Consider the following 26,966-nt stretch of genomic DNA (forward strand, 5'->3'; position numbering starts at 1 on the left):
CTTATTATGGTACCAAACTCGAATTCGGTGAGCTCTATGGAACGAGCCATTCTTTTGCAAATATTTGCAATGGCAAACTGCATGGTGAGAGGTTGGCTTTTATACATCAACGGTCAAAAGTTTGGACATTCCTGTTCATGCAATGGTTTTCTTTGTCCTTGCAGCAAAACTATGAATAGAAACACAATACAGGTTGCACAAGCTTCGTTGCGTATCAGGAGAATAGGGGTCACCTTCTTCTTCATTCAGCACTGTAAAGATGAACAATTAAGGCATAAAGCTTTCTCCAACGTAGAATATGGAAATTGCACAAATAGCCTAGCACATAAACCACAATGTTCTACCTGCTCTGTTAATTTCTGAGGTGTTTTACACAGGTCAAATGATCTCCATCTCTCAACATTGCCACACAGTGGACCATTGGTACTTGCATGTCCCTGTTCCCACGCTGTGTGCCACTCCTCTGACGTGATAGTGTGAGAGCTGCCATCAGGCACAAACAGGCAGGTTGTGGATCCCCTACTCTAATGTCATGTGAAAAGAGCCTGAAGCATACTAAAGACTGTTTCTTACCCTCACTACTTTCAACATGAAGTTGAAGGCCATTACCTTCTAAAAAATACTAAAATAAGTAAAGTAATCTCCTGTGATATTATGTATATTATAAACCATTTCTTAGTTATATCTAATTCTGAGAATAATGGATGTTATCTCCATAAGGGCATTACCCAGACTGACCCCTAATGTCAGATCTGTCATAATTCTGCTCATCTAGGAATTTAATCGTGTTTTTTCATTTTATACAAACAAAATATCAGAAAATGCAATCTCCCCATCCCCCTCTCTCTGCCACCCTAACAAAGCACAATACAACATAACAAAATACAAAAATGTATAGCAAATACTCTGTTCAGCAACAAAGAGGTTGACGTGTTTGATGACTTTCATACAGAATTCTGGAATATATAAAGTACACCAACAACTGCCTATGCAATACAAAAAGAGAGGGAAGAGCATTATGGAAGAGACCACAACCAGTGGAACCAGTAATTGGCGTTTAAAAGGGACCCAGTCATTGTCACTGTAGTTTACATGATGCAAAACCGTAGATGTCAATCCAGAAGGCCCAGAGTTTTTTAAATTTAGTTTTTGTATTTTTTTCAGATAAATGTCTCTTTCTAGGTTGAGCAACCAGTTAATCCCTTAATGACCACGGATAGACATAAATATAGCGGTTGTTAAGATTCCTTATTCCTCATCGCCAAAATGGCATTTGGGAATAAGTCTATAGCACAGCCTGGCAGACAAAATTCCTGCGCGTGACAGCAGTACATGACAACTGGCACTCTGCGGTATCGGCCCTGACCAGTTTTGTAACAGACAGCTTTATTTAAGGGGTTAACTGGCTGCTATCAATCGAGACAGCATTATTTAATTGTTAAGAGGGGGTCAAAAGACCCCCTTTGTAATCATTGGACCCCCACAACGAGAATTGCGGGTGCTGAGAGTTAACATTGTACCCTGAGGCCACGTGATGACTCTAGGGTACAGTGGCCTGTAAGATTCTGCCATAAGCAGGTTCTTAAAAGCACAGTCACTGAGTCATTGGCAGGTCTCATGCAATGCAGTACACAAGTACTGCAGTGTATGAGACCAGAGATCCAAAGTAAAAAAAAAAAGTTACATAAAATATGTAAAAAAGTAAACAAAAATAAGCGCACATGACTCACAGCCGTTTCACCACTCAAAATGCAGAGTTTGTGATAAAACAAAAATTAACAAAAAAAAAGTACACAAATTATATCACTGTGATTGGAATGAACAGATCTATAAAACTGTCACGTTATTTATTCCACATTGCGACCGCCATAAAAAATAGATAAAAAACATGCCAAAAATGTAACTTTTGTATTATACTGACTCACAAAAAGTGAATAAAAACAATCAAAAAGTCATTTGTAAAAAAATGGTATAAATGAAAGCACCAAACCGTCCCACAAAAAAAGCCCTAATATGGCTCAATTGGCAAAAAATTAAAATGTTGCAGTTCTCAAAATATGGAAATGCAAAAACAAATTCATTTTTATAAATTAATGTTTTTAGTGTGTAAAAATACTATATAAAACTATATAAATCTGGTATCGCGGCAATCGAACTGACCCGAAGAAGCAAACTGTCTTATCATTGTTACTGCATGATGAGCGGTGCAAAAAATAAAAAATAAAAACACTAACTGAACAGCTGTTTTTTGTTCATTCTGTGTCTGAAAAATCTGAATAAGAAGCGATAAAAAAACATTATGTTCCCCCAAAGTGGTACCAAAAAATTCTGCAACTCGTCCCACAAAAAATAGGCTTTCATATAGCACTGTTTGCCAAAAATTATAAACGTTACAGCTCTCAGAATATGGCGACGAAAAAACTACTTTTTATAAAAAAAGCATTTTTACGGAGTGATAGCAGCAAAACCTAAAAAATATATACTGCATATAAATCTGGTATTGCTGTAATCACATCGACCCAAAGAATGAATCCGCCTTATCACTTATACTGCACTGTGAACCGTGCAAAAATAAAAATAAGAACTATTCTTATACTGCTGTCTATTTGTTCATTCTACCTCCCAAAAATAGGAATATGGTTCACATTCATCTTGCGCTCTCCGCTGAGCGCATACATCGAGGTTTCTGTGGAACCATTCACTTATCAGGCTGATGGAGCCACTTTTGACTCCGTCTGGTCTCTGTTCATGGCCTTGTCCCATAACTTTAGGTGACTTTTTAGCACACAAGTGTGGTCGACCAAATCGGTTTTTAAAATGGTTTCACTTTTGGATAATTTCCAATATATAGGCCCCTCAAAGTCCATTGAAATCTGAATAGGTCCCTAAAGAAACAGGTTTTGTGAATTTCTTGAGAAAATTAGAAATTCATGCTAAACTTGTAACCCTTCTAACTAAATAAAATTACATTTGATAAATGATGCAGATGTAAAGTAGACATATGGGAAATGTTATTTATTAATTATTTTGTACAGCATGACTAACGGGTTTAAGGATGTAAGGATTAAAAGTTTGAAAATTCAGAAATTTTCAGAAATAAATGCAAAAAATATGGATCTAATTTTACCATTAACATAAAGTACATCATGAGTCGTTCCAAGGCTTCTCCATACTTTCTTCTTCCCATCATTGTAGTACAGTTTAATCTTCATTTCATCTGTCCAAAAAATGCTTTTCCAGAACTGGGCTGACTTCTTATAGATTTTTTTGGTAAAGTCTAATCTGGTCTTTGCATTTTTAAGGCTGATTAATGGTTTACACCTTGTGATGAACGCTCTGCATTTGCTCTCATAAAGTCTTCTCTTTATGGTAGACTTAGGTACTGAACATCCACCATTGTTGTCTTCCATGGACATCCAGGTCTTTTTGAGTTACCAACTTTACCCGTGTGCACTTTTTTTGCAGAATGTACCAAACTGTTGATTTGGCCACTCCTAACATTTCTGCTATCTATCTGATGGATTTCTCCTTTTTTTCAGCCTAATGACAGTCTGTGTCTCTTCCATGAAGAGCTCCTTTGACTGCATGTTGTGGATTAACAGCAACAGCTTCCAAATGCAAATGCCACATCTGGCATCAGCTCCAGACCTTTTACCTGCTTAATTGATGGATTAATGAGGGAATATTCCATGCAGCCCATTAAGGAGCTTGTCAGATAATTTTCCAATTACTTTTAGTCATTTTAAAAAGAGGCAGCTCAATATTAAAGAGTTATAATTCCTAAATCCTTACTACAGGTAGGATGTGAATACCCTCAAATTAAAGCTGAGAGTCTGCACTTTGAGCCCATATTGAATATCTGTATCTTAACCTCTTTCTGACCTCGGACGGGATAGTACATCCAAGGTCAGATACCGCGCTTTGATGCAGGGCTCCGGCGGTGAGCTCGCATCAAAGCCGGGACATGTCAGCTGTATTGAACAGCTGACATGTGCCTGCAATAGCGACGGGTGGAATCGCAATCCACCCGCCGCTGTTAACTAGTTAAATGCCACTGTCAAACGCTGACAGCGGCATTTAACCAGCGCTTCCGGCCGAGCCGGAAATGAGCGTGTCGCCGACCCCGTCACATGATCGGGGGCCAGCGATGCTTCTGCATTGTAACCATAGAGGTCCTTGAGACCTCTATGGTTACTGATGCCGGCCTGCTGTGAGCGCCCCCCTGTGGTCGGCACTCATAGCACACCTGCATTTCTGCTGCATAGCAGCGATCTGATGATTGCTGCTATGTAGCAGAGGCGATCGAGTTGTGCCAGCTTCTAGCCTCCCATGGAGGCTATTGAAGCATGGCAAAAGTAAAAAAAAAGTAAAAAAAAGTGAAAAAAATAAAAAAATATTAAAGTTTAAATCACCCCCCTTTCGCCCCATTCAAAATAAATCAATAAAAAAAATCAAACCTACACATATTTGATATCGCCGCGTTCAGAATCGCCTGATCTATCAATGAAAAAAAGGATTAACCTGATTGCTAAACGGCGTAGCGAGAAAAAAATTTGAAACGCCAGAATTACGATTTTTTTGGTCGCCGCGATATTGCATTAAAATGCAATAACGGGCGATTAAAAGAACGTATCTGCTCCAAAATGCTATCATTAAAAATGACAGCTCAGCACGCAAAAAATTAGCACTCACCCGACCCCAGATCATGAAAAATGGAGACGCTACGGGTATTGGAAAATGGCGCAATTTTTTTATTTTTCGCAAAGTTTGGAATTTTTTTTCACCACTTAGATAAAAGAGAACCTAGACATGTTAGGTGTCTATGAAATCGTACTGACCCGGAGAATCATAATATCGGTCAGTTTTAGCATTTAGTGAACCTAGTAAGAAAAGCCAATCAAAAAACAAGTGTGGGATTGCACTTTTTTGCAATTTCACCGCACTTGGAATTTTTTTCCTGTTTTCTAGTACACGACATGCTAAAATCAATGATGTTGTTCAAGTACAACTTGTTCCGCAAAAAATAAGCCCTCACATGGCCATATTGACGGAAAAGTAAAAAAGTTATGGCTCTGGGAAGAAGGGGAGCAAAAAACGAACACGGAAAAAATGGAAAATCCCAAGGTCATGAAGGGGTTAAATATGTATTGGTAAACAGCTAAAATGTCAAAACTTGTGTCACTGTCCAAATATTTATGGACCTAACTGTATATTGAAAATGGTATGAGCAAGGAAAAACAACCAGCAAAAACAAGTCATGTGGATGTATACAGCTTTTCAACAAAAGTAGCCAGAGGAGGATGTCAAGAATTGTTTTGACCAACAGGGGGTGAAAGGTCAATCAAATTACATTCAGGTTCAATGCTGGTGTCCAACTAACATGGTAAAGTGCATACCACATTGCTCCTTAGCATGCATCTGTAGTAACAGCAAATGAGCATTTAAAGGCGCCATTGGTGTTTAAGGAGAAAAGAAAAAAGCAAAACTCTAGTGAACAAAAATGAGCCGAGCCCACATTTTGGTCAGCAGATGATGGATGCAGTAATCATATGTCATTTTTACTGTTACATGAACACTGTAAATGAAAAACTCAAACCACAATTGAAAAATTGTGTTTTCTTTGCGATTTTGACACCCTCAGATATTTTTTCTTGCTTTCCAATACAACACATGATAAAATGGATGGTGTCATTCAAAAGTACAACTTGTATTGCAAACATCAAGCTATGACTATGGAAAAATAAAAAAGTTATGGCTCTTAGAATAAGGGGAAGAAAAAATGAACAAAAACAAAAAGTGGCCTGGTCCTTAAGAGGATAAGTATCCTTTATGGTAGCTATTTATACTAATACTGAATTAAACTTGCATCAGGGAAATGCACCATCCCAGGAGAATTTATGAAGTCACAGGGTATGTGCACACGATGCAGATTTAGTGCAGAATTGGTGCAGAACTGCACTGTGATTTACAGTACAATGTAAATCAATGTGAAAAAAAAAGCTGTGCACATGGTGCAGAAAAATCTGCGCAGAAACGCTGCAGATTTCAAAGAAGTGCATGTCACTTCTTTTGTGCGTTTCTGCAACGTTTCTGCACCCCTCCATTAATAGAAATCTGCAGTGGTAAAATCTGCACAAAAACTGCACAAAAAACGCACAAAAAACGCACCTGTGGATTCTGCCAGGAGATGCAGATTTAGTGCAGAAAATTCTGCACCACATTTCCTACGTGTGCACATAGACTCAGACTGGTTTCAAGATCATGACAGCAAGTTTTTCTTGCCTTCCCCAGATCTTAGTCCTATAAAGAATGGCAGGGAGGAGGTTGAAGGAGTTGATCAAAGGACATCAGTACCTCCACTTAACCATTTCAAGCCCCAAGCCTGTTTTCACCTTCATGACCAGGCAAATTTTACAATTCTGAGCAGTGTTACTTTATGAGGTAATAACTTTGGAAAGCTTGAACCAGGGCCGGACTGGGACTAAAATTCAGCCCTGGCATTTGAAGTTACACAGGCCCACTTGTCACATGGTGACTGCATAATATCTTTGTACACTTGTAGGTTACAAGAAGTGAGGGGAGTGTAACACGACTATATGGCCGGCGTCACACTGGCGAGTTTTCCGGACGTATGAGCGCAGAAAATACATCCGTAAAATACGCATAACACACGGCCCAATGACTCCCTATGTCCCAGCTCATATCAGCCGTATTTTACTGATCCGTATTATACGGTCCTCTACGGCCGTACAAAATCGCAGCATGCTGCGTTTGTCACCGTATTGCAAATAAATCGCCAATGAAAGTCTATGGGTGCGAGAAAAATACGGATTCCACACGGACCAGCAGTGTGACTTGCGAGAAATACGCCAGACATCTCCAGACATCGCCAGGTGCAAGGAATTGTGACAAACACTCAATCTTGAATCTCAGACATGCTAATTAGCTGAAAACGCCCCACACACATCCCGGAAGTCTGGTTCTCGCCTCCACGGAGTTGCAAGCAGCATGTCCACCATCATAAACGTCGATATGCTCCTCATCCTGGTCCAAGAAAGGCCCGAAATCTGGGACCAGCGGGATGCAAATTATTCCAACAGGGCCAGGAAAGAGGCAGCATGGCGTGCGATATGTGGGATCTTATTCCCTGATTATGCCCAAAGGCCACATGCGGAGCAGACCCAACTTTGTAAGTACAATAATGTCTTAACATTATGTCTCCTTCAAAAATGCTTGACCGGCCTTTTTTAGTTCCAAATTTGACTTTTTAAATTTTTATTCTGATATTATGGCAACTTTTGGGAACAAACCAAAGATGATTAACATGATATAGTGTTAACGGACATAGCTAATATTGATGTTGCGTTGTGTCCTATTTTTGTAAGCACAAAACTCGTACAGAGGGTTGTGGGCCATGTTCTTTGATTCTGTCCTAATTGAGGTCTTACTTTATGAAAATAATTTCATAATGCTTTTGAAGTATTGTCTTTAAAATATCCAGAAATGTAACTCCGCAAGGACAGGGCACGCTCCCCTCAGTACCAGTCTGTCACTGTAAACTTGTTTACTGTAAAGGATATCTAGAACCCTGTATGTAACCCCTTTCACATGTACAGCACCATGGAATTAATGTTGCTATCTAAACAACTAATAATAAGATTATTTATCTATCAATGACAACTGTTTTAAGCAATGTGCAGAATGAGGGCTTGGTAATAACAAAATGTTGGACCATGTCATTGCAGTGGATGATGTTATGAGAAGATGGCGCAGCATCCGGGACCAGTACCGGCGGGAACGTCAGATGCGTGCAAGAAGTGGGTCAGCAGCACCACCAAAAAAAAGAAAATATATCTATTATGACCGTCTTTCGTTTTTGGATAGCAGTATGGATTTAAGGCAGTAAGTCATAACCACACAACACTTTTTTCTATTTTTTTTTTATGGATATTCCATGCCACTTTGGATGTAAGGAGTGGTAAACATATGCCAAATCAAAATGGCTTTAAAAAATTGGAAAAATATGGGCCAGGATGAGAGAGGACCCTGGCCGCCAAGCCTCACAAGCTCCAACAAGGGATGGGTGACAATACAGTAGGCGTGGGTCCAGCTGGTCATTCTGTTTTTTGTTTCATATGTGTTTACTGCAGGTTATGTGATTGTTGTAAGAGGTGGGTCTTCACTCTGTTTGTGTATACTTTTCAATGTTAGGCGACAGTATGATGTGTTGTGGTAGTCTTTTCCTCAGTTTGGGTGACTCACGGGTTAAATCTTGGATCCCATTGTGTGAATAGCATATAACATGGGTTTTTGGAATGAGATCTATTGAGGATCTGATGTTTTGTGGACATATTTTTAATGATATGAGGTCACAGATGTGTGAGCAAATAATGTCTACTAAATATTCACCTATTTCCTGGTTTCTTTTTGTATTTATTGTTTACTAACAGAACACAGTCCAACCTCACAGAGAGGGAGACCGGGTCGGATTCGGAAGCAGTAATAGATCCGGTTGGTGTGGATGAAGAGGTGGCAGGCCCATCTCCTTCATCTGCTCACTCCATCATTCCGAGACCAACTGCTCCAGCATCACAAGACACAGCACCAAGTGTCCAAGATCCTGAACCACCACCCTCAGCAGCACATGAACCTGCAAGCCAGGAGGAGCAAAGCCAGAGCAGCAGTCCTACTGGCCCACCGGTGTCATCCCCACACGCAGCTGTGCCTTTACCCAGAGGGTGCCGAAGGAGAGAGGTGCAAGCGACAAGGAGGGATGTGGACGCAGGTGTCCTCAATTATTTGTCCAGGGTAGCTACGGATGATGGAGAGGAGGCCTTTTCTCGCAGCCTTGCCCGCTACCTTCGCCCCCTTCCCCGTGAGGTGAGGCTACGTGTGAGAGGGTGCATGCAAATCCTGATTGATTTAAGCACCCCTCCAAATAACCCCTATGAGGTATTTGAATTCCTTGAGAGAAGGCAGCTTTCACAAACAAACCTCTTGCGCCTTCAATTTCCTCAACAGGTGCAGGATCAATCAGGATTTGCACCACCTACTCCACGTATGCCTCCACCTCAGCCCATCCCACCCCAAAATATGCAAAGGCCTGCACTGCAACAAATGGCAGCCTATAACCCCCATTCCCAATATGGCCACTTTTCCAGACCCAGTGATGTAGGTGCACCCGCATTCACCACTAGGGACTATGGTTACAGGATATCTAGCCTGTACAGGAACCAGCAGGCTCAGTTGGGATTAACAGGTTAAGCACCAAAAAAACCTGAGAGAGTTGTTACACAGGCATAACGTAAACACTGCCTCTTGCTAATACGAACCATATCAGATGGTGGTGCTGGATGTTGTGACGTGCTAAATAAGGTTTTACACATTTCTGCCATGCTAGAAATCCCTTCCGCGGTGGTGATGGTGCCCCATCTCTGTTGGTGACTTCCTCCTTTGCCTTGTGCTTCCACTGAGCCTCCCCGTCAAGTGAGGACACCTTCAGTAGTGCATCTACTGTATCAGTATGCGCTTGTAGTCCTGCATTTTCCAATCTCGCTCTAGTGACTGAAGAAAGGCTTGTAATGGGGATCCAGCAGGGTGGCCACACAGTAATCAGCATCTGTAACAATCTCGCCAACTCGGTGGTAATTGCGCAGGTACAACAGCATATATTGCCTCATGTGTGCCAGGCTACCCAGAAGCAAGGACAAGCTACACTACTGAAGAGGAATGGATACTCACCACGATCTCTGATGAACACCCGGTGAGTATTCTGGCAGCTGTGCTCTCCTTGTGAGCAGCACATGATGTCCCTGCCATGCGCTGCTTACAAGCAGCTGCTGGCACCAGACCAGGACGCTGCGACTGCGAGGGAGCGGAGGAAGGTAAGAGTAAAGGGGTTTTTTTTAAATCTTTTCTGATGGGGCCATGGATACCAGGACTGGGATGGGGCCAATCATACCAACAAGGGGATGGCAGGAAGAAATGAATATTCATTGCCCTTCATGCCCATGGGCGTGGAATGGAGTGCATATTGATTTCACTTTAGCAGTGGGCACCGGAGTAAGGTAGAGCTGCCGGCTCCTGCCTCTGTGACCCACTGCTCCTCCGATACCGCTCCCCCACCTCAGCCAGAGCCAATATATCCGGACTATAAGACGCACCAATTTTCCTCCAGATTTTGGGAGGAAAAAAGTGCGTCTTATAGTCCGAAGGAAAAAAACTGGATTACTTACTGGTAATACTCTTTTATAGAGCCACGACAGCACCCACTTGAGAGAGGGGATCCGCCCCTAGGAACAGGAAACCCTATGGAGAGATAAAAGGGGCAGTCCCCCTCGCTCCCACAGTTGGGTTACAGAGAATGAGAGAAACCGCCCACCAGTTTTTTGATGATGAAGACAACCTTTTTTGCCCCTGACTTTCCTATTCCTTCATTCCTTTTTGACCAAGTTTTTGATTGCTGTAATTACTGGAAAGGTTGGTCTTTTTTTCTCTAAGCCTGCGAACATGATGTCCTGTGGGGTTTTGGGGTCTTTGGTACCTGTAACACCCATGGTGTCTCGGACAGATTTAATGAGATTATCAATGCTTTCTGTTGGAAAGCATGTGTCTTGTTCACCTTCTGAGTTAAGGTACTCCTGGGAAATATCCATATCCCTATCCTCATTATCAGTGGAATGGTCGGATTTTGGTGAATCATATTTTTTCTTGGGTTTTAATTTCTGGAATACTATCCGAACCTCTTAAAGCTCGTAATTCCTCTCTGATCATTAGTCTAATATCTTCTGACCTTACTGAGGATTCTTCATGTAAGGTGGTCTCAATACATGTATGACACATCCTTTTTGTATAACTATCCGGGAGGGGCTGGAAGCATAAAGCACATTGTTTGTGCTTAGATTTTTCAGCTCTTTTTGCCTAGGGTGCATAGAAGAAAGAGGGAACAACAATCAGCTTAATAGGATGGGAAACACACTCACCCCAGTGAAGCCTTCTGTCAAGGTACCGGTTGAAGTGGAGGAGACAGAGGCACAGGCTGAGAGGTAGATCGATCAGATATCTTTTCTTTAGTATTCCTTGTGGAGGATCTGCTCTGCTTGGAGCCTCCGCTGCTGCTTGTACGGATGCGTGCTGTTACCGCTGTGTCTTCTTAAGAAGGCACCGCTGAGTCCTTAGGAAATTCCATGCTGGACACCGGAGAATCACAGCCGGTGTCTTTTTATAATCGAGGCCGCCATCTTTTTCCTGTTGCAGCCATGTTGTACGCGCCTGCGCAGTACCGCTGTCCCCAGCGCAGGCGCCGTCTCTCTTAATTCACCTCGGAAGCTTTCTCATCACTTCCAGGGGAAAGCACATCGGGCCACACGACCGAGCCTGCGCCCGCTGAGCACGGCGTGGCGACACGCTTACTTGCGTGTTTTTCGCCCTCCGCAGGCCACGAGCATACCCATCCTCCGTGAGCCAGGCGACTCCCCGAACCTGGCCTCACGGTGCCTTGCCAGCAGAGGCGGGAGCTGAAGACAGGACCCCCAATGCTGCTTCCAGCTCTGGAGCCCTTGCCGTCCTCAAGGTAACCGCACAAGCGGCATCCAGGCTAGGCATCCTCTTCTCTCCATGAGTTCCCTTAGGAACAGGAAACCAACTGTGGGAGCAAGGGGGACCGCCCCTTTTATCTCTCCATAGGGTTTCCTGCTCCTAGGGGCGGATCCCCTCTCTCAAGTGGGTACTGTCGTGGTGAGAAGAAAATATGGTATATGATATTGAGCAGTCTTCATTATGAATACCTAATTAGATCACCACGTGAAGACCCCCACAAGCATATCATTAACTCAAAACTTAAAATAAAGATTAAACAATAACCACAAGATGGATTTCATCAACTTAGGTATCCTTGTAATAAATATAACAGCGCCAACCTGACACTGTGTGTAGATTACTGAGAACAATCCTGCTGACAGGTTCCCTTTAAGCATCTTGAATTGGTCTTCATGTTTGCAAGAAAAAAGGCACAAACGGTAACATGACTAAACATTTTATTATTAACAACTCTTCTCAACAATCAGGCAACATACCCCAAAAGTTTTGAAACTTGCAACACTTATTATGCCTATATACATACATACAAAAATACTTTGAGTAGAGGGTGGGGGTAAAAAAAGAACGTATTGCTACATTTCCATATTTACAGAAACAAAATAACACAAAATAAAACATAAGAACGAAATGTTAACATCCAGTCACATTGAAAGTAACAGTTGCCGTAAAAATGTACAAAAATATAACATCTTAAACCATTAAAATAAAAGTGTCAGACTAAGTGCCCCCAAAAGTACCTTTCGTATTAATGGTTTGGTTAACAAGCATATTTTAAGTGATTTGTCCAAAATCATACAGTGGAATTTCTACTTAACCCCTCCCTGAACAGCCACTAGCAAAAGTTCAAAGCACTTAATTTTTTTTTCTTTTAGAAAATATTTAACATTTTAAAAGGTGCAAAAACAGACAAATGCAGTGCAAATACGGGGTGATGTCTCACTCCTTTCTGTATAGAACCAGTATGGAAAGGATATTATTAAAACAGGGAGATGCTATTGACCCAACCAGTTTCTTATGTACAGTGGCTTGAAAAAGTATTTACCCCCTTTGCTTTTTACCTATTTTGTTACCTTACAACCTGTGTTTAAATATTTTTATAATCTTATTTGTGTGTGATGCATCAGCACTAAACAGTCTAAGTTGGTGAAGTGAGAGTTTGCCAAAAGACATATGGGAGACTCCCCAAGTGTATGAAGGAAGGTGCTGTGTTCAGGTGAGACCAAAATTTAACTATTTGGCCACCAAGGAAAACACTATATCTGGTGCCAAACCAACACAGCTCATTACCCCAAGACCACCATCCCCAGAGTGAAACATGTTGGTGGCAGCATTATGCTATGGGGATGATTTTCAGCAGCACAGATAGGGAAAATGGTCCTAGTCATGGGTAAGATGGAGTACAGGGATATTTTGAGCAAAACCGGTTTCAGTCTGTCAGTGATTTGAGACTGGGATGGAGGTTCACCTTCCAACAAGACAATGACCCAAAGCATACTGCTAAAGCAACACTTGAGTGATTTAAGGGGAAACGTAAATATTTTGGAGTGGCTTAGTCAAAGCCCAGAACTTAATCCAATTGAGAATCTGTGGTCAGACCTGAAGATTGCTGTTCACCAGAGGAAACAGTATAACTTGAAGGAGCTGGAGCAGTTTGCCATTGAAAAATGGGCAAAAGTCTCAGTAGCAAGATGTGAAAGCTCAGAGATTTATCTAAAGTGACTTGCAGCTGTAATTGCCGCAAAAAAGTGTTCTACAAAGTACTGACTTTAGGGGGGTAAATAGTTATGGATACTTAAGTTTTTAGTTATTTTGTCCTATTTGTTGTTTGCTTCACAATAAAAATGAAACCAAAATGTTCACAGTTGTAGGCATGTTCTTTGAAATTCCAGGTTATGAGGTAGCAAAACACGAAAAATGCCAAAGGGGGTGAATACTTTCTTAAGCCACTGTATAACAGTTGTAAATCATCCAAAGATGATGGTAGTAGTAACTCCCCAATTTGCCAATGTGTAATTTGTGCTTTGACCCTCTCTGTATCTACACAAGACAAGTACCCGCTGGTACTAAAGATGAAAGTTATATATCCAAATAATTTAACTCTTAACTATATTTGCTGTATCTATCAATGTGAATAAGTGCATGAGAATGGTCAATAAATATAGGCATGAAATATACTGTAGGGGAAAAATGAATCAGTAGCAAGACACTGGAGACGTATGTGTTAGGTCACATAGCAGAAGCGGTTCAGCAGGATTCTGGTTTTGCATTCGTTTTGCAACTGCAGGACTTCAACATTTGTGTGTTTTTCTAATGCTACAATTCAACAACAAGGTTCTTAAGTTTCTTCAACAGTTTCTATATCCGTGATCTCAGCAGGCTGAAAAGCAGGAGCTTAAGTCTTCATTTATAGTCCGTCACTGGTCACGGAGACATGTGACTAACCTTCATGTGGTAGGGCGTTTCTATATCGTCTCCACAAAAGAAACACATGACAATATGTTTGATTACAGACAGAAGTCAGCATAAGACTCGGCCGACGTTTGGATCATCACTGCCGGAGAACACTGTCTTAAAATTCAGCAGCTCAGTAGGATTATGGCAATGTTGTAACAGGTGGAAATGTGTGTGATGATAAAATCCACAAACAGCGAGCGGCAATGTGAAAGGTGCTCAGCGTTCCCCACTTGTCAGTAAGGGCTGAGTAGATGACGTGTTGCTACCCACTGAGTTGATCCTCACAGAATGATCCACGGGAGTATGGTTTGGACATACGGGAAAGGCGTTTGAAATCTTCTGCTTTGTGAAGAAAAAAAAGAAACAATGTTAGCCTAATTGGCAACAAATATAGCACATCCAAACTGTATGCATGTATTATTTATTTTAGTCACTTATTTAGCACCATTATATTCCACAGCGCTTTACAGACATCATCATTGTCCTCACTGGGGCTCACAATCTAATTTCCCTATAAGTATGTTTTTAGAGTGTGGGAGGAAACCTGAGAACCCGGAGGAAACCCACGTAAACACAGGGAGAACATACCAAATCCTTGCAGATGTTGTCCTTGGTGGGATTTGAACCCAGGACCCCAGTGCTGAAAAACAACAGTGCTGCCCCAATATGTGGCCAACTCATGTGCATAGTCATGATACGGTCATGTTCTTGAGCGCTACCGGAAGTCCAAAATGTTCAAAATACGAGAAGCTAACTGCACAGACTACATCCTGGGCTATGAGTATAGCCCCTTACTTATCTAGCCAACTTCGGTGTTGTGCTTAGTCATAATATAATTGTGTTCCCGAGCACTAAAACTAATCGGAATTGTCCCAGCACCTTAAACTACTCATAGGCATGTTGTTCTGGGCAGTGTCAAAGACCAAGACAATGTGCCTACCCCAGTATAACAAATGTGCACAATCTCGGAGTCGGTCCTATACAGTCTGGTAGAGCTTTACTGGCAGCTTAGGAAATTATCATTGTAAAAGCTTCTATGGTTATTTTAACATTTTGGAACATTTCACATTAGCATTAGTGCTTATAAACGCTACAATGTTAGGTCTAGGCGCAAGCTCAGATGTACAGAGCTGTAATGTAGCGCTTATAAAAATCATTGCGACCAACCATGTTCCATCAGATACCACTTTATTAAGTATTCTCCCCTAGAAACATTGCCTTTGGTGGAGAATACCTGTGTCATACAGAGATACCACATGGCAGCAAGTGAAGTCCACGCAAAGTAAGAGGTACAATGCCGGCTCTGGCTACATCGCCCTGCCGAGTCACAGGCTACTCCTATGTAAATAATATGATGTACATAAGTAGATATAGGAGGGAAGTGAACCTGAACCGCTAACTCTCAGTGCTAACATTACAGCCATCACAACTTGTCTGTCTTCATCATCATCTATTATACAATTGAAAGCATTTCAGCAGAAGTTCTATAGCTAATAACATTATACTCACATGCCCTTTGCTGTCTGAAAGCTGCTGTTCCACCATCTGTACAATCTGTTTGAAGGTGGGTCGCTTCACTGGGTCGGAGTTCCAACAGCTCTTCATTATATCATAGCTACAAGTAAAAAAACAACAACAAAAAACTGATTACTAATAAAACCAGATGTATTGATCCTACAAAATATTACATTTTCAACTTCTGCTGCTACTAATAAGTAAAAAGTGATGAGCCCAATGCAGGCATCCTGAGAACCATCCTATGGGCCCAACACACTGGTACAGGGCCATCACACTAGGCTACTTAATGTAGTAAATCAAATGAAATTTTTATGCCTATTTGACATTTTAATGTAATTTGACTACTTTTATGCTGTTTATTTACTTTCATGGTATTTATACTTTTATTTTATCCCTCTATGTAAAGACTTTCTATAGAAAAAAAAATCGTAGTAACTGTAAGTTTACTCACAGCTCATCTGGTGCACATTCTGGGCTCAGCATGCGGTAACCATCCTTTATCATTTTGTAGAACTTGGAGTCCACCGGTATTCGAGGGTAAGGGCTGCTTCCTGTTCATTAATCAAACAATGAAATGTATAAACAGGGTTGGAAATACTGTATAAGAAAACATTAGTATGGTGAGGGTTAGGCTGACAAAAAACACTTTTTTATTTTGTAAATTACAACTTCCTTGAATGCCACTTTTCTTCACAATTCATTTTTTACCACTTTATTCCTTTAAGTTTCAGACCTAACAGCTAAAACTAATTTACTAAGGTTCCAAGTTCTATGAGCAGCCAGTAAAGTAACGGTTGTTATGGGGGCAGTGGAGAAATGTCGCTTTTGTGTTTTTCATATTCTTATGGTGTAGCTAAGAACAATTTAATAAATAATGAACTCAACATACCAAGAGAAAAGATCTCCCAAAGCAGGATCCCGTAAGACCAGACGTCACTTTCAAATGTGTATACGCAATGAAAGATACTTTCAGGAGCCATCCACTTCACTGGGAGTCGAGCCTATAAAAAAACACATTGTTAGAAACTAATTAGAAAACATAGGTTACCGCCAATAATTGATTGAAAAACACTGTAGCTAGAGCTGCAAGGACCCAGCCTCTAGAGCTGCAAGGACCCCCCTGCCTCTAGAGCTGCAAGGACCACCAGCCTCTGGAGATGGAGGGACTCCCTGACTCTAGAGCTGCAAGGACCCCAGCCTCTAGAGCTGCAAGGACCCCCCTGCCTCTAGAGCTGCAAGAACCCCCTGCCTCTAGAGCTGCAAGGACCCCCTGCCTCTAGAGCCGCAAGGACCCCCTGCCTCTAGAGCTGCAAGGACCCCCTGCCTCTAGAGCTGCAAGGACCCCTCTGCCTCTAGAGATGGAGTGACACCTGCCTCTAGAGCTGCAAGGACCCCCTGACTCTAGAGATGGAGGGACCCCCTGCCTCAGCTGCAATGACCCCAGTCTCTAGAGCTGCAAGGACCCCCTGTGTCTCTAGAGATGGAGGGACCCCCTGCCTCTAGAGCTGCAAGGACCCCAGTCTCTAGAGCTGCATCACCACTAAACTGTCTTGAACTGTCTATATTTGTGATCCATTTGCACGCACTGCGATACAGAAATAACACACCTAGGTATAATGTCACAATAGGACCTAATCTGACCTATAAAGTGTACTGACAATATGAATACATTTGTTAGATCTTGTATAGTGACCCAGATAGAGGAGAGGCCACAGCACATCAGTCCCGTGACCTGCTTCATTACCAAGAATGACACTTTTTGTTCTGTGAAGCTTCCTTGCTTAGTCTGAGGAATGGCAGTTCTCGATCTGCTTATGTTACCTTATAAATAAAACAACTTGGTTTCTATCTTGCTGCTAGTAAAAGATGACATTTCATCTGTTATATCTCCATTTACAAGGCCATAATTTCACGACATGTAATATCTCACTCATAGGTGGTACCTTATCATCATTCTAATATTAAATTGTTAAAATGCTTAAAGGGAAAGTCAGGTGTAGAAATCTCCATGTGATATATCCTAGGATGGCATGAAGAGATAACGTAGGAGGAAAAGCCATGTAGCACAGCTCCTTCGTATTAGCGGACAATTCTGGAGAACCTTAGGCGTCGTTTTTTAAAAGGCTCAGACTGCTTAAAAAAAACAAACGATAAAAAGTAGTAATACCCTCAGAGATGCCCCATATCTCGCATTTTGATGGTTACTTGGCCCCTGATGGTCTAAATTTCCTTGTCCTGTCTGAACTGAAAGGACAGCGTCAGACATACCATTGGTGCAACCTGGGGCCCAAGCGATAAGGGGGCCACGTCCATCTCAAGAGCAAGTGGAATTGTGCATTATGATGAGCTATTGGACAGCAAAGAGGCCTCTTCTGTCTGTGTCCATTCCTGGGATAAGAAATTTTGGCAGTGACCCACCTCGGTCAATGACAGGCTGGGCTTTTCCACCCATTCCTGGTCTGTCAAGATGAACTCAGAAAGTAGAGACCAGCTAAGACAGGTTAATTGTGGAAACACAGCTGCTGTGGATTGGCAATGGTGAGTATGAGCGGTTTTATTTTAATTTTTTTAGGCTGTTGAAGCCATTAGCTTTTTGTTTCCTTAAAAAAAATCTTTAATCCATGCTATGGCTGGAAGTAATGTACAATAATAGTGTAAGCATATAAGGAGAAATGTCCGAGGAGCCCAGTCTTTCTGCCGCTATTGAGAAGTAACACATTCCAACATTATAATTTTCTTAATGGGGATGATAATAGTAAAGTATAGACCTCAGCTTGCGATTTCCTGATATATTAATAAGTCATGGCCAAACTATATTACCTTTTCTGTCAATTGCTAACCAGGTTAAAAAGATCAATACATTTTATTTATTTTTCTCCAAAAACTGCATTATGTCCATGGCTTCCATTATTCCAGTAAAATGTGCCTAATAGATCTAGTGAAGTGTCATTTTTGCATGAAATTTTACATTATATCACCAAATTATTATGTTCTCTCTAAGAGATAGTGCCCTGATGTGATTTGCCATCTTCTCAGGGTTTTCTAAGGGAATTTGAGAACGCTGAGTAGCACTAACTGAATTACACCTGCCATGACTTACATTTCCTTTAACCACATAATTTGAGTCATTCTTTATGTCTCTAGCAAGGCCAAAGTCACAGATTTTTGTTATTCGACCATGAGTGAGGAGAATATTTCTTGCTGCGAGATCTCGGTGAATGCACTAAAACACAAAAATACATATATTACTAAATAGTACAACAGGACGAGTACAACACATTATTTGCTTAATTTGATTGTGTACGGGCGACTTCATGAACACATCTCCATCCTTAAACCTAGAAATGGTAGCCTAGAGGACAAGATTAGGAAGGAATTGAGATTCCAATTTCTGGACAAAAGGAAGTTCTGAATCTTTGGTTGGAGACCAATTTTAAAGGGGATCCAACCAAGGAATCAGAGAACCTATTGTTAGGATAGGTAATGAATATGAGACCGGCGGGTGTCCAACACCTGGCACCTCCACCAGTCAGCTGAAAACTGCTTTAATAGCACTCAGAACTATGAGATATATGGGCAGAACATAGCAGCCATGGACATTATTTTGTTGCCGCTGCCGAGTACTGCATCATATCGCCCATATATTTGAATAGGAGATAAAGTGTAGTACTTGGAAGCCACAACTAAGCAATGCATGGGGCTGAGGTGCTCTGTCCCAAACATCACAAAGTTCTGGCCACTGCCAGGGGAAGTTTTCAGCTAATCAGTGGGGGTGTTATATGTCAGGCCCCCTAACAATCTCATTTTTTTTTACTTTGGGGGTATGTCTTCAGGCTACTCTGCATAAATACCCTGCGAGCACCACCCACTTAGTAAAGACTATAAGAATTACAACAAAATAAAAAGACCAATATCTGCCGGGACTGTATGGTGGATTTAAGAAAAACGAAAACAAAATACTAAGGGGAGCAGTAGGAATACGATAAAAGCAACAATTGGCCACTTCTGACCTGGTGACAAGTCCTCTGTAAAAAAACGGATTTTAACATAATTGTTGAGAATATACAATGTCATGCCAGGACTGTTGCACTGAACCTTGCTCATGGACATAGATCAGAAACTGGATCTTTGCCTTGCGTGTCTGTCAAGTACAAATGTGTGTGAGCATCTGTGTATTAACTCACATTTTTAGACGCCAGGAAGTTCATGCCCTGTGCAACCTGATATGAAAAGCTAATCAGATCTTCTGTATCTAGGGCTAAATCATCCTCTTCGGGCATTGCGATGGTGACATCCTGATCAACATAGGAACCTATTGAAGATAAATCGTTTAAACAATTAGAAGGAAATTTCAAACAACCAAATCAAGATCCTGAGAAATTACCACTTTATTCTTCCATGCAAGCAAACAAAATCCTCGCCAGAGAAATAAATCTATGTGAAATTTAAACAAAACAAAAAAAAGTTTGTTTTAAAGAAATATGGTATTTTAGAAAAACTTCACACAAGCTTTCACTTTGCTGTAAATTGTACTTATTGACGCAGTTATGACGGCTCAAGCTACTTGGAATTGAAATTTTGGAAAAACTGAATTCATCTTACCAGATTTTCTTTTGTCTGCCTTGGTTGGCACCACGTAAGATACTCCTGGCTTCATATCCATGTACTCACTCAATCCTTCACTGTAAAACAAGAGGAAGGATTGCTTTTGAAAAACATTGCCACTATTTACGGCTCCTCGAATGATGGATCCAAGAACAAAAGACAAGGATATCAATGTTTTACTTGGCAGGAGAACAAGCATAACAACTCCTGACATCCATGTACTGGAGGAATTGTAGCACAGGATGCACGTCTAATTACTGAAGAGACGACCACTGGTGGCAACAACAAAAATTGTTGGATACATAGAAATAAAAATGATAAATTCATACATAAAATCCCACCTGTGCATCATCTCCTTACGAGCCATGTGATGCTTATTTATACAAAATAGCAAGATCAGGTGCACCGCCATCTCTTAACGTGATTACTCATGCTAGGAGCAGAAGTTATACCCATTACATTGTATCAGGAGGGAAGACAGCAAGTGATGAACAATAGAACAGTCCCCAGGGATGTTTTAAGTTGCTGTGGTTTACATGAAACAAGACCTTGCACAAATGCTGTTCAGGGGTCAAGGAGAACACTGATTAAGACTTCTGCTGCTGCTGTAGTAGGTGGTGCGTCTGTGAATATTCGTTTTTATTTGTAGACCGGCTAAACCTGCACTTTTACTTAAGCCTAATGTCCTGGTCTGCATTAGTGCAATTAATTACTGTGGTAGAGTGAGTCGTGTAATTTCGTTCTTAGAAGTTTCTCAACTTTTATGGCTGATATGTTTAGCCAAAGAGCTAGGTTTTTTTTTGTTTAAAAGGGAAATCAGAAAATGACCTATTGTTTAAATCTGGATTTTATACCAAAGTATAACTTAACTTTGGAATTTTTTTATATTAAATTATTCTGCAAATCAGTGGGGGCTTAGGGACCCGTACCCCACAAGTCTGGAGGAAATTTAAGAGCCTACAAAAAAATTAATAAAATACTCCAAAATTCAGTCACACTTGAACATATATACTTTATTATTTATGATTATTTTTCATACATCATAGAAAAAAAGTGATTTTCACACTAATGACTAGGCCTAATATTTCACTCTTAAGGTACCTTCACACTGAACAACTTAACAACGATATCGCTAGCGATCCGTGACATTGCAGCGTCCTGGATAGCGATATCGTTGTGTTTGACACGCAGCAGCGATCTGGATCCTGCTGTGATATCGCTGGTCGGAGCTAGAAGGCCAGCACCTTATTTCGTCGCTGGATCTGCTGCAGACATCGCTGAATCGGTGTGTGTGACACCGATCCAGTGATGTCTTCACTGGTAACCAGGGTAAACATCGGGTTACTAAGCGCAGGGCCGCGCTTAGTAACCCGATATTTACCCTGGTTACCAGTGTAAATGTAAAAAAAACCAAACACTACATACTCCCCTTCTGATGTCTGTCGCGTCCCCCTGCGTTCTGCTTCCCTGCACTGTGTCAGGACCGGCTGGCCGTAAAGCAGGGCACAGTGGTGACGTCACCGCTCTGCTTTAGGGCCGGCGCTTACAGTGCATGGAAGCAGAACGCCGGGGGACGCGACAGACATCGGAATGTAAGTATGTAGTGTTTGTTTTTTTTACATTTACACTGGTAACCAGGGTAAACATGTTTACCCTGGTTACCCGGGGACTTCGGCATCGTTGGTCGCTGGAGAGCTGTCTGTGTGACAGCTCTCCAGTGACCACAGAGCGACGCTGCAGCGATCGGCATCATTGTCTAGATCGCTGCAGCGTCGCTAAATGTGACGTTACCTTTACGTTCTGTTGGCCACATACACATTATCAGCAATATACTGATTAAGACCCTACAAAGTGTGTATGTAATGAGTTCGCTATCATCAGGGCAAAGATCATTGTGAAGGCAGTGGGTGGTGAGGGACCTTTACCTATGGTAAAAGATGGATCCTGTGTTATCTACTTTACATAGATTACAAGATTTTTTTATTTAAACAATAGGTAGAGATGGGCAGACAACCTGGATGTTCGGGTCCAGCCGAACAGTTACAAAAAGTTTGGGTTCTGGTACTCGAACCCAGACTCCATTCACTTGAATACGGGCCTGAACATCCAGTGTTTGCTGCGCTGTAATGTGCATAACAGCACGGCAAACACTGCTTCTGATCGGTGGTGAAATCATCCCCGCTGGTCAGAGAGCTTCGGTTCCCATGCTCTCAGAAGATGGCGGGAGCGCTCAACTGTGATCGGAGGTGTAAAGTTTACCTTCGGTCACTGGTGTCAGCTGATGGGACAACTGCTCCCATAATCCGACACCTGCTGCTGCTAATAGGAGCATGACAGCGCGGCAAACACCCGGTGTTCGGGCAGCCGAACCCAAACAGTAACACGGACTTCCTGGTGAAGTCCGTGTTCGGTGTCCGTGCCCGAACAGTAGGTGTTCGGTACGGACGCCAAACTTTACTGTTCGGGTTCACCCATCTCTAACAATAGGTCATTTTATGATGACACACTCCCTTTTTGAAAGCGTCCCCAGTTATTATCAGGGCAGCTGGAAATGCTTGTTTTTCTTGTAGCGTCATCTACAATGGTTATTATGAGTCATGATGCAACACCAAGTTATATATTAGATGGAGAAGCTTATAAGGAGGTATACCCTCCATTATCTCAAGATCCTTAAAAGGGGTTGTAAGGAGAATACAAGTTATCACCTAACCAGGTAATGACTGGATGACTAGATCACATGAATTATTCATCCCCGTCTGCAACTCCTTGGTCAGGCCTCATCTGGAATACTGTGTCCAGTTCTGGGCACCACATTCTAAAAAAGACATGAACAAACTGGAGCAAGTTCAGAGAACAGCTACCAGGATGGTGAGCGGACTGCAAACTATGTCCTACGAGGAACGGTTAAAGGATCTGGGAATGTTTAGCTTGCAAAAAAGAAGAATAAGACGAGACTTAATAGCTGTCTACAAATATCTAAAGGGATGTCACAGTGTAGAGGAATCATCATTATTCTCATTTGCACATGGAAACACAAGAAGCAATGGGATGAAACTGAAAGGAAGAAGATACAGATTAGATATTAGAAAAACACTTTTTAACGGTGAGGGTGATCAATGAGTAACAGGCTGCCACGAGAGGTGGTGAGATCTCCTTCAATGGAAGTCTTCAAACAGAGGCTGGGCAGACATCTGTCTGAGGTGGTTTAGTGAATCCTGCATTGAGCAGGGGCTTGGACACGATGACCCAGGAGGTCCCTTCCAACTCTACCATTCTATGATGCTATGACTGATCGGTGTTTCAGAATAGTAAATTTTAATCTCTAACAGGGACTATTATCCTTATCCCAAACTGTAGTAGTGGGTCGGACTCGACAGCTGCTCCATTCATTCTCTATAGGGCTGGCGTAAACAGCTAAGCACAGTGCTCAATGACCACATACGGAATTAATCCTAATGAGGAAAAAAGTGTCAACTTCTGACGATCGCTGCGGGTTCTAGTAGTTAGGCTCCCAGCGATTAATAACTTGTTTTCACTGGACAATCCCTTTAAATAGGACAAATGATGACATGGTTTTAATAGATACTACTTTGGAAAGGACATTGAGGACAAGAATAACTTTCTGGAATTCAATATTTCAATATTTTCTTTATTATGTGTGATTTCCACACTTTGAGCACTATTTCATCATAGCACCTCATGTTGTCCTAGTTAATCATGAAAAATTTTTTTTTTAATTAATGTGACACACTATATAAGACAAGATAATACGCTGCTCACCAAACATTTTCCCTTGAGTTAAGAAGGTTCTTGTAAAGGGCACTTTCGGAATGGTCTTCAAACTTTTGGCAGATGAAGGCATCACGTTTTCTCCTTAAATAATTAAGAAGATCTCCGTAACAACAATACTCTGTGATGACAAGAGTTGGACCTGGGAATGAAATTTTAAAGCCCATTTGAAAGGAGTACTATAAATCAGGAGCCAATGTGATAAAATAATGAATGACATCAGCCTGGGGTCACAACAAGATCACAACACTACGTAGATGTGCTTTACTGATGCCACTCTAAGAGTATGGCATCACAGTATAATAGGCAGTCATTTCGCTGCACATGACGGCTCCAAGTGCAAATCAAATTAACTTCTCATTTCAGATTTCCCAGCCACGTTTTACAATATTAGCATGCGGCTCTAAATACAAAGGTTTTGCTTTCAAATGAAGTAATAACTTATATTTCCTATTTAATTAAATAATGCAAAGATATGACAAACAATTGTATGTCCGATGAATTCAGCATCAATAAAGAAATCTAAATATCAAATGCTCCTAAATAATAAATTTTAATATCCAGATCCAAAAAAAAGCTATGCAGACGTTGTTATTATGTACCCGAAAAGTTTTCTATTGAATCAATCATTGCAAGTAAGGAAACAACTAATTTCTAAAGAATGCAAATTACAACAAGCACCAGAATGCAGCCGGAGACCACGTAACATGTTTCTATTTGGAGAAGTGATCCACTTAAAGAGGCTGTCAACAGCGTAAGGACGACCTGTCGGGTCACTGCACGAGATTGTACAATGCCATTTCTACAGTCATCTCAATGATAAAGTCAAAATGTCTGCATGTTTTGTGCACACAAAAATTTGCTACTTCTTTTATGAGAAAGATCCCCCTATATCATAATTTTTTTCCCTTTCCTAAAGTGCCTTTTGCAAATGGTAATAAAACCTAGGTGCACAAGTTTAAACAACACCAGGTCAGACTGGAGCTGTATTCCTACACTTTTCACAAACAGAAAAGTTTGATAAGTGAGTACACGGAAAATGACTAAAAACCACCGCATTTTTCTGACACGTTCAGACAGGTCAGAAAACGTGGTGCAGGGGTCTCTGATAAAACAACATATTTTCAACGTATTTATGTCAGAACCCAGTACTAGTTGCTTTAATAAATGTGCACTATTGTCTGCAAACTGGATAGACACAAATTACAAGCTTAAGCATGACTTGTAGATACTTAAGAGAAATATTATTTTTTATTTAAAGGATATAATACCATAATTATCTTTTATGACATTTCAATCATTTGCCTGCAACTCCACCTTACCTGAAAATGAACAGCTCAAAGTCCCAGATTTCCGTGGAGAGGAGTCTGTCCATGAACGCTTTTTCTCCATTGAAATCTGGAGTCAATCACTTCTTTTATACCAGATTAACAGGGCACCAATAAATTTTGTGAAACTCTCCACAAAGAGAGTAATTGTTATCCAGAGAGTTTTTCAGAATAAACTGTCATGTACATGAGGAATAACACTATTTTTTTTACAGTATCCGCCTTGTATCCTGCATTTTTCCCCAATGCACTCTATCTCTCATTTCCAGCTGTCTCTAAACTAGTGGGTGAAAACTAGCTACAGTGTCTCCTATACACAGCACAAAAACAGGAACCACAAAAAGCGGTACTGAGAAGTGTAGTTATGAATCCAGCTCAAGGTGGAGATAAAACTCTTAATAGAAAGGAACACTGTCTGCTTGTGTCTCTGCTTTTCTCACTTTGCTCTGCTTTTCATAGACGTCAATAGGCAGCTGTAATCAGTGTGTTGACAGTCCGTCTTATTTTGAGCAAGACAGATTTTAACTTTATTTCTAAATGAATGAGAAGTTATGGATGCAGAGTGGAAAAGTGGCTTGTAGGTGGAGAAAGACTCACATGTTTCTGATAAGCTATATTACAAAGTTTCTTGCATTTGCCTTACGACTGATTTAAACAAAATTTGTTGAACTTGACAGTGACAAAAGTATTTATTTAGAATTATTATTGATTCTTGATTATCCTGGAATATGTAAAAGCTCAATTAACGAATAGGAAGATGTTTTCATTTGCATGTGTCTGTTCCATTCGTAGGATACATTTAACATGGGCTGCCGGTGAATCTTCCTGCCACCTCACTACTAAAAAGATATGAGCAAGTTCTACTAAATCCAAAATCAGAGACTGGTGGTGGCTCCTCTTAAAGGGGCTTAAAGATGAAATTAAAGAACCCTTTCCCCATGTGCAAATTGTTTTGTTTGTTTTTTTTTTTTTTTTAAACTTTACTCACCCTCCCCGTGTCCAGCACTAAGTTTACGCTTCTACTCCTGAAGTCAGTTACTGTCAAAAGTGCTCCAGGCAGAGAGCTCATCACACGAGTTGGTGAGCTTAGTGGTTGGCTGCCCTGTAGACAATAACAAGCACCGGGATCGGGAGCAGCGGCAGAGACTTAACACTGGACCTGGGGAGGGTGAGTAATGTGCAGTTTGTTTCTTTAAAACAAATTGTGCCTGGGGACAGGCGTTTTCTGACAATAGAAAACACATTTAAAATAAAATGTTCAGAATAGTTAATATTTTGGGGCAGAATCAAATCAATTTTCACACACATTGTAGCAAGTTGTACTTATGAAAACTTGCTTTCTTGTCTCGTAATGAGCTCCCTCCCTATAGAAAGAGTGAGATGTTGGAGAGTTTCCTTTGTGCCCATGCACATTTGCTCAGCACATAATCTGCCAGGTAGAGATGGCAAATTAAAGTGTATTGCTGCCTGAACTCCACTGAATAGATGATGTGTTTCTGTCTGATGAAGGATGATTGATGATGCATTTACTATGCTCAACCTACGACGGCACAAGTCCATATGAACAGCTTTTCAGTTGTCGCTGGCTCCATAAAGGCTTAGTCACACATCGAGACTTAAGCTGAACTCACAATTAAGCGATTATCATTAACCCCTTAGGCAACCAGGTGGCCG

At 41.2% G+C, this 26,966-nt stretch overlaps 1 protein-coding gene across 4 annotated transcripts in view; it reads right to left on the reverse strand.

The window, feature by feature from the left end:
• Positions 1 to 12,019: 12,019 nt before the first annotated feature.
• Positions 12,020 to 26,966, reverse strand: part of KIT (KIT proto-oncogene, receptor tyrosine kinase) — a 74,105-nt gene continuing 59,158 nt past the window's right edge. For 2 of the 4 annotated variants that reach the window (XM_077279751.1, XM_077279749.1), the window contains exons 14-21: positions 23,956 to 24,106; positions 20,173 to 20,252; positions 19,755 to 19,882; positions 18,671 to 18,793; positions 16,460 to 16,571; positions 16,022 to 16,121; positions 15,562 to 15,667; positions 14,127 to 14,394 (exon numbers count right to left, since the gene is read on the reverse strand). In XM_077279751.1, coding sequence (XP_077135866.1) covers positions 14,269 to 14,394; positions 15,562 to 15,667; positions 16,022 to 16,121; positions 16,460 to 16,571; positions 18,671 to 18,793; positions 19,755 to 19,882; positions 20,173 to 20,252; positions 23,956 to 24,106 — 926 coding nt within the window. In that variant the 3' untranslated portion in view covers positions 14,127 to 14,268. Of the gene's footprint in view, positions 14,395 to 15,561; positions 15,668 to 16,021; positions 16,122 to 16,459; positions 16,572 to 18,670; positions 18,794 to 19,754; positions 19,883 to 20,172; positions 20,253 to 23,955; positions 24,107 to 26,966 lie in introns of all 4 variants that reach the window. The other 2 variants (XM_077279752.1, XM_077279750.1) reach the window with 2 other exon arrangements.

The sequence above is a fragment of the Ranitomeya variabilis genome, chromosome 1 (genome assembly GCF_051348905.1).
Source record: "Ranitomeya variabilis isolate aRanVar5 chromosome 1, aRanVar5.hap1, whole genome shotgun sequence".
Lineage (NCBI taxonomy): Eukaryota > Metazoa > Chordata > Amphibia > Anura > Dendrobatidae > Ranitomeya > Ranitomeya variabilis.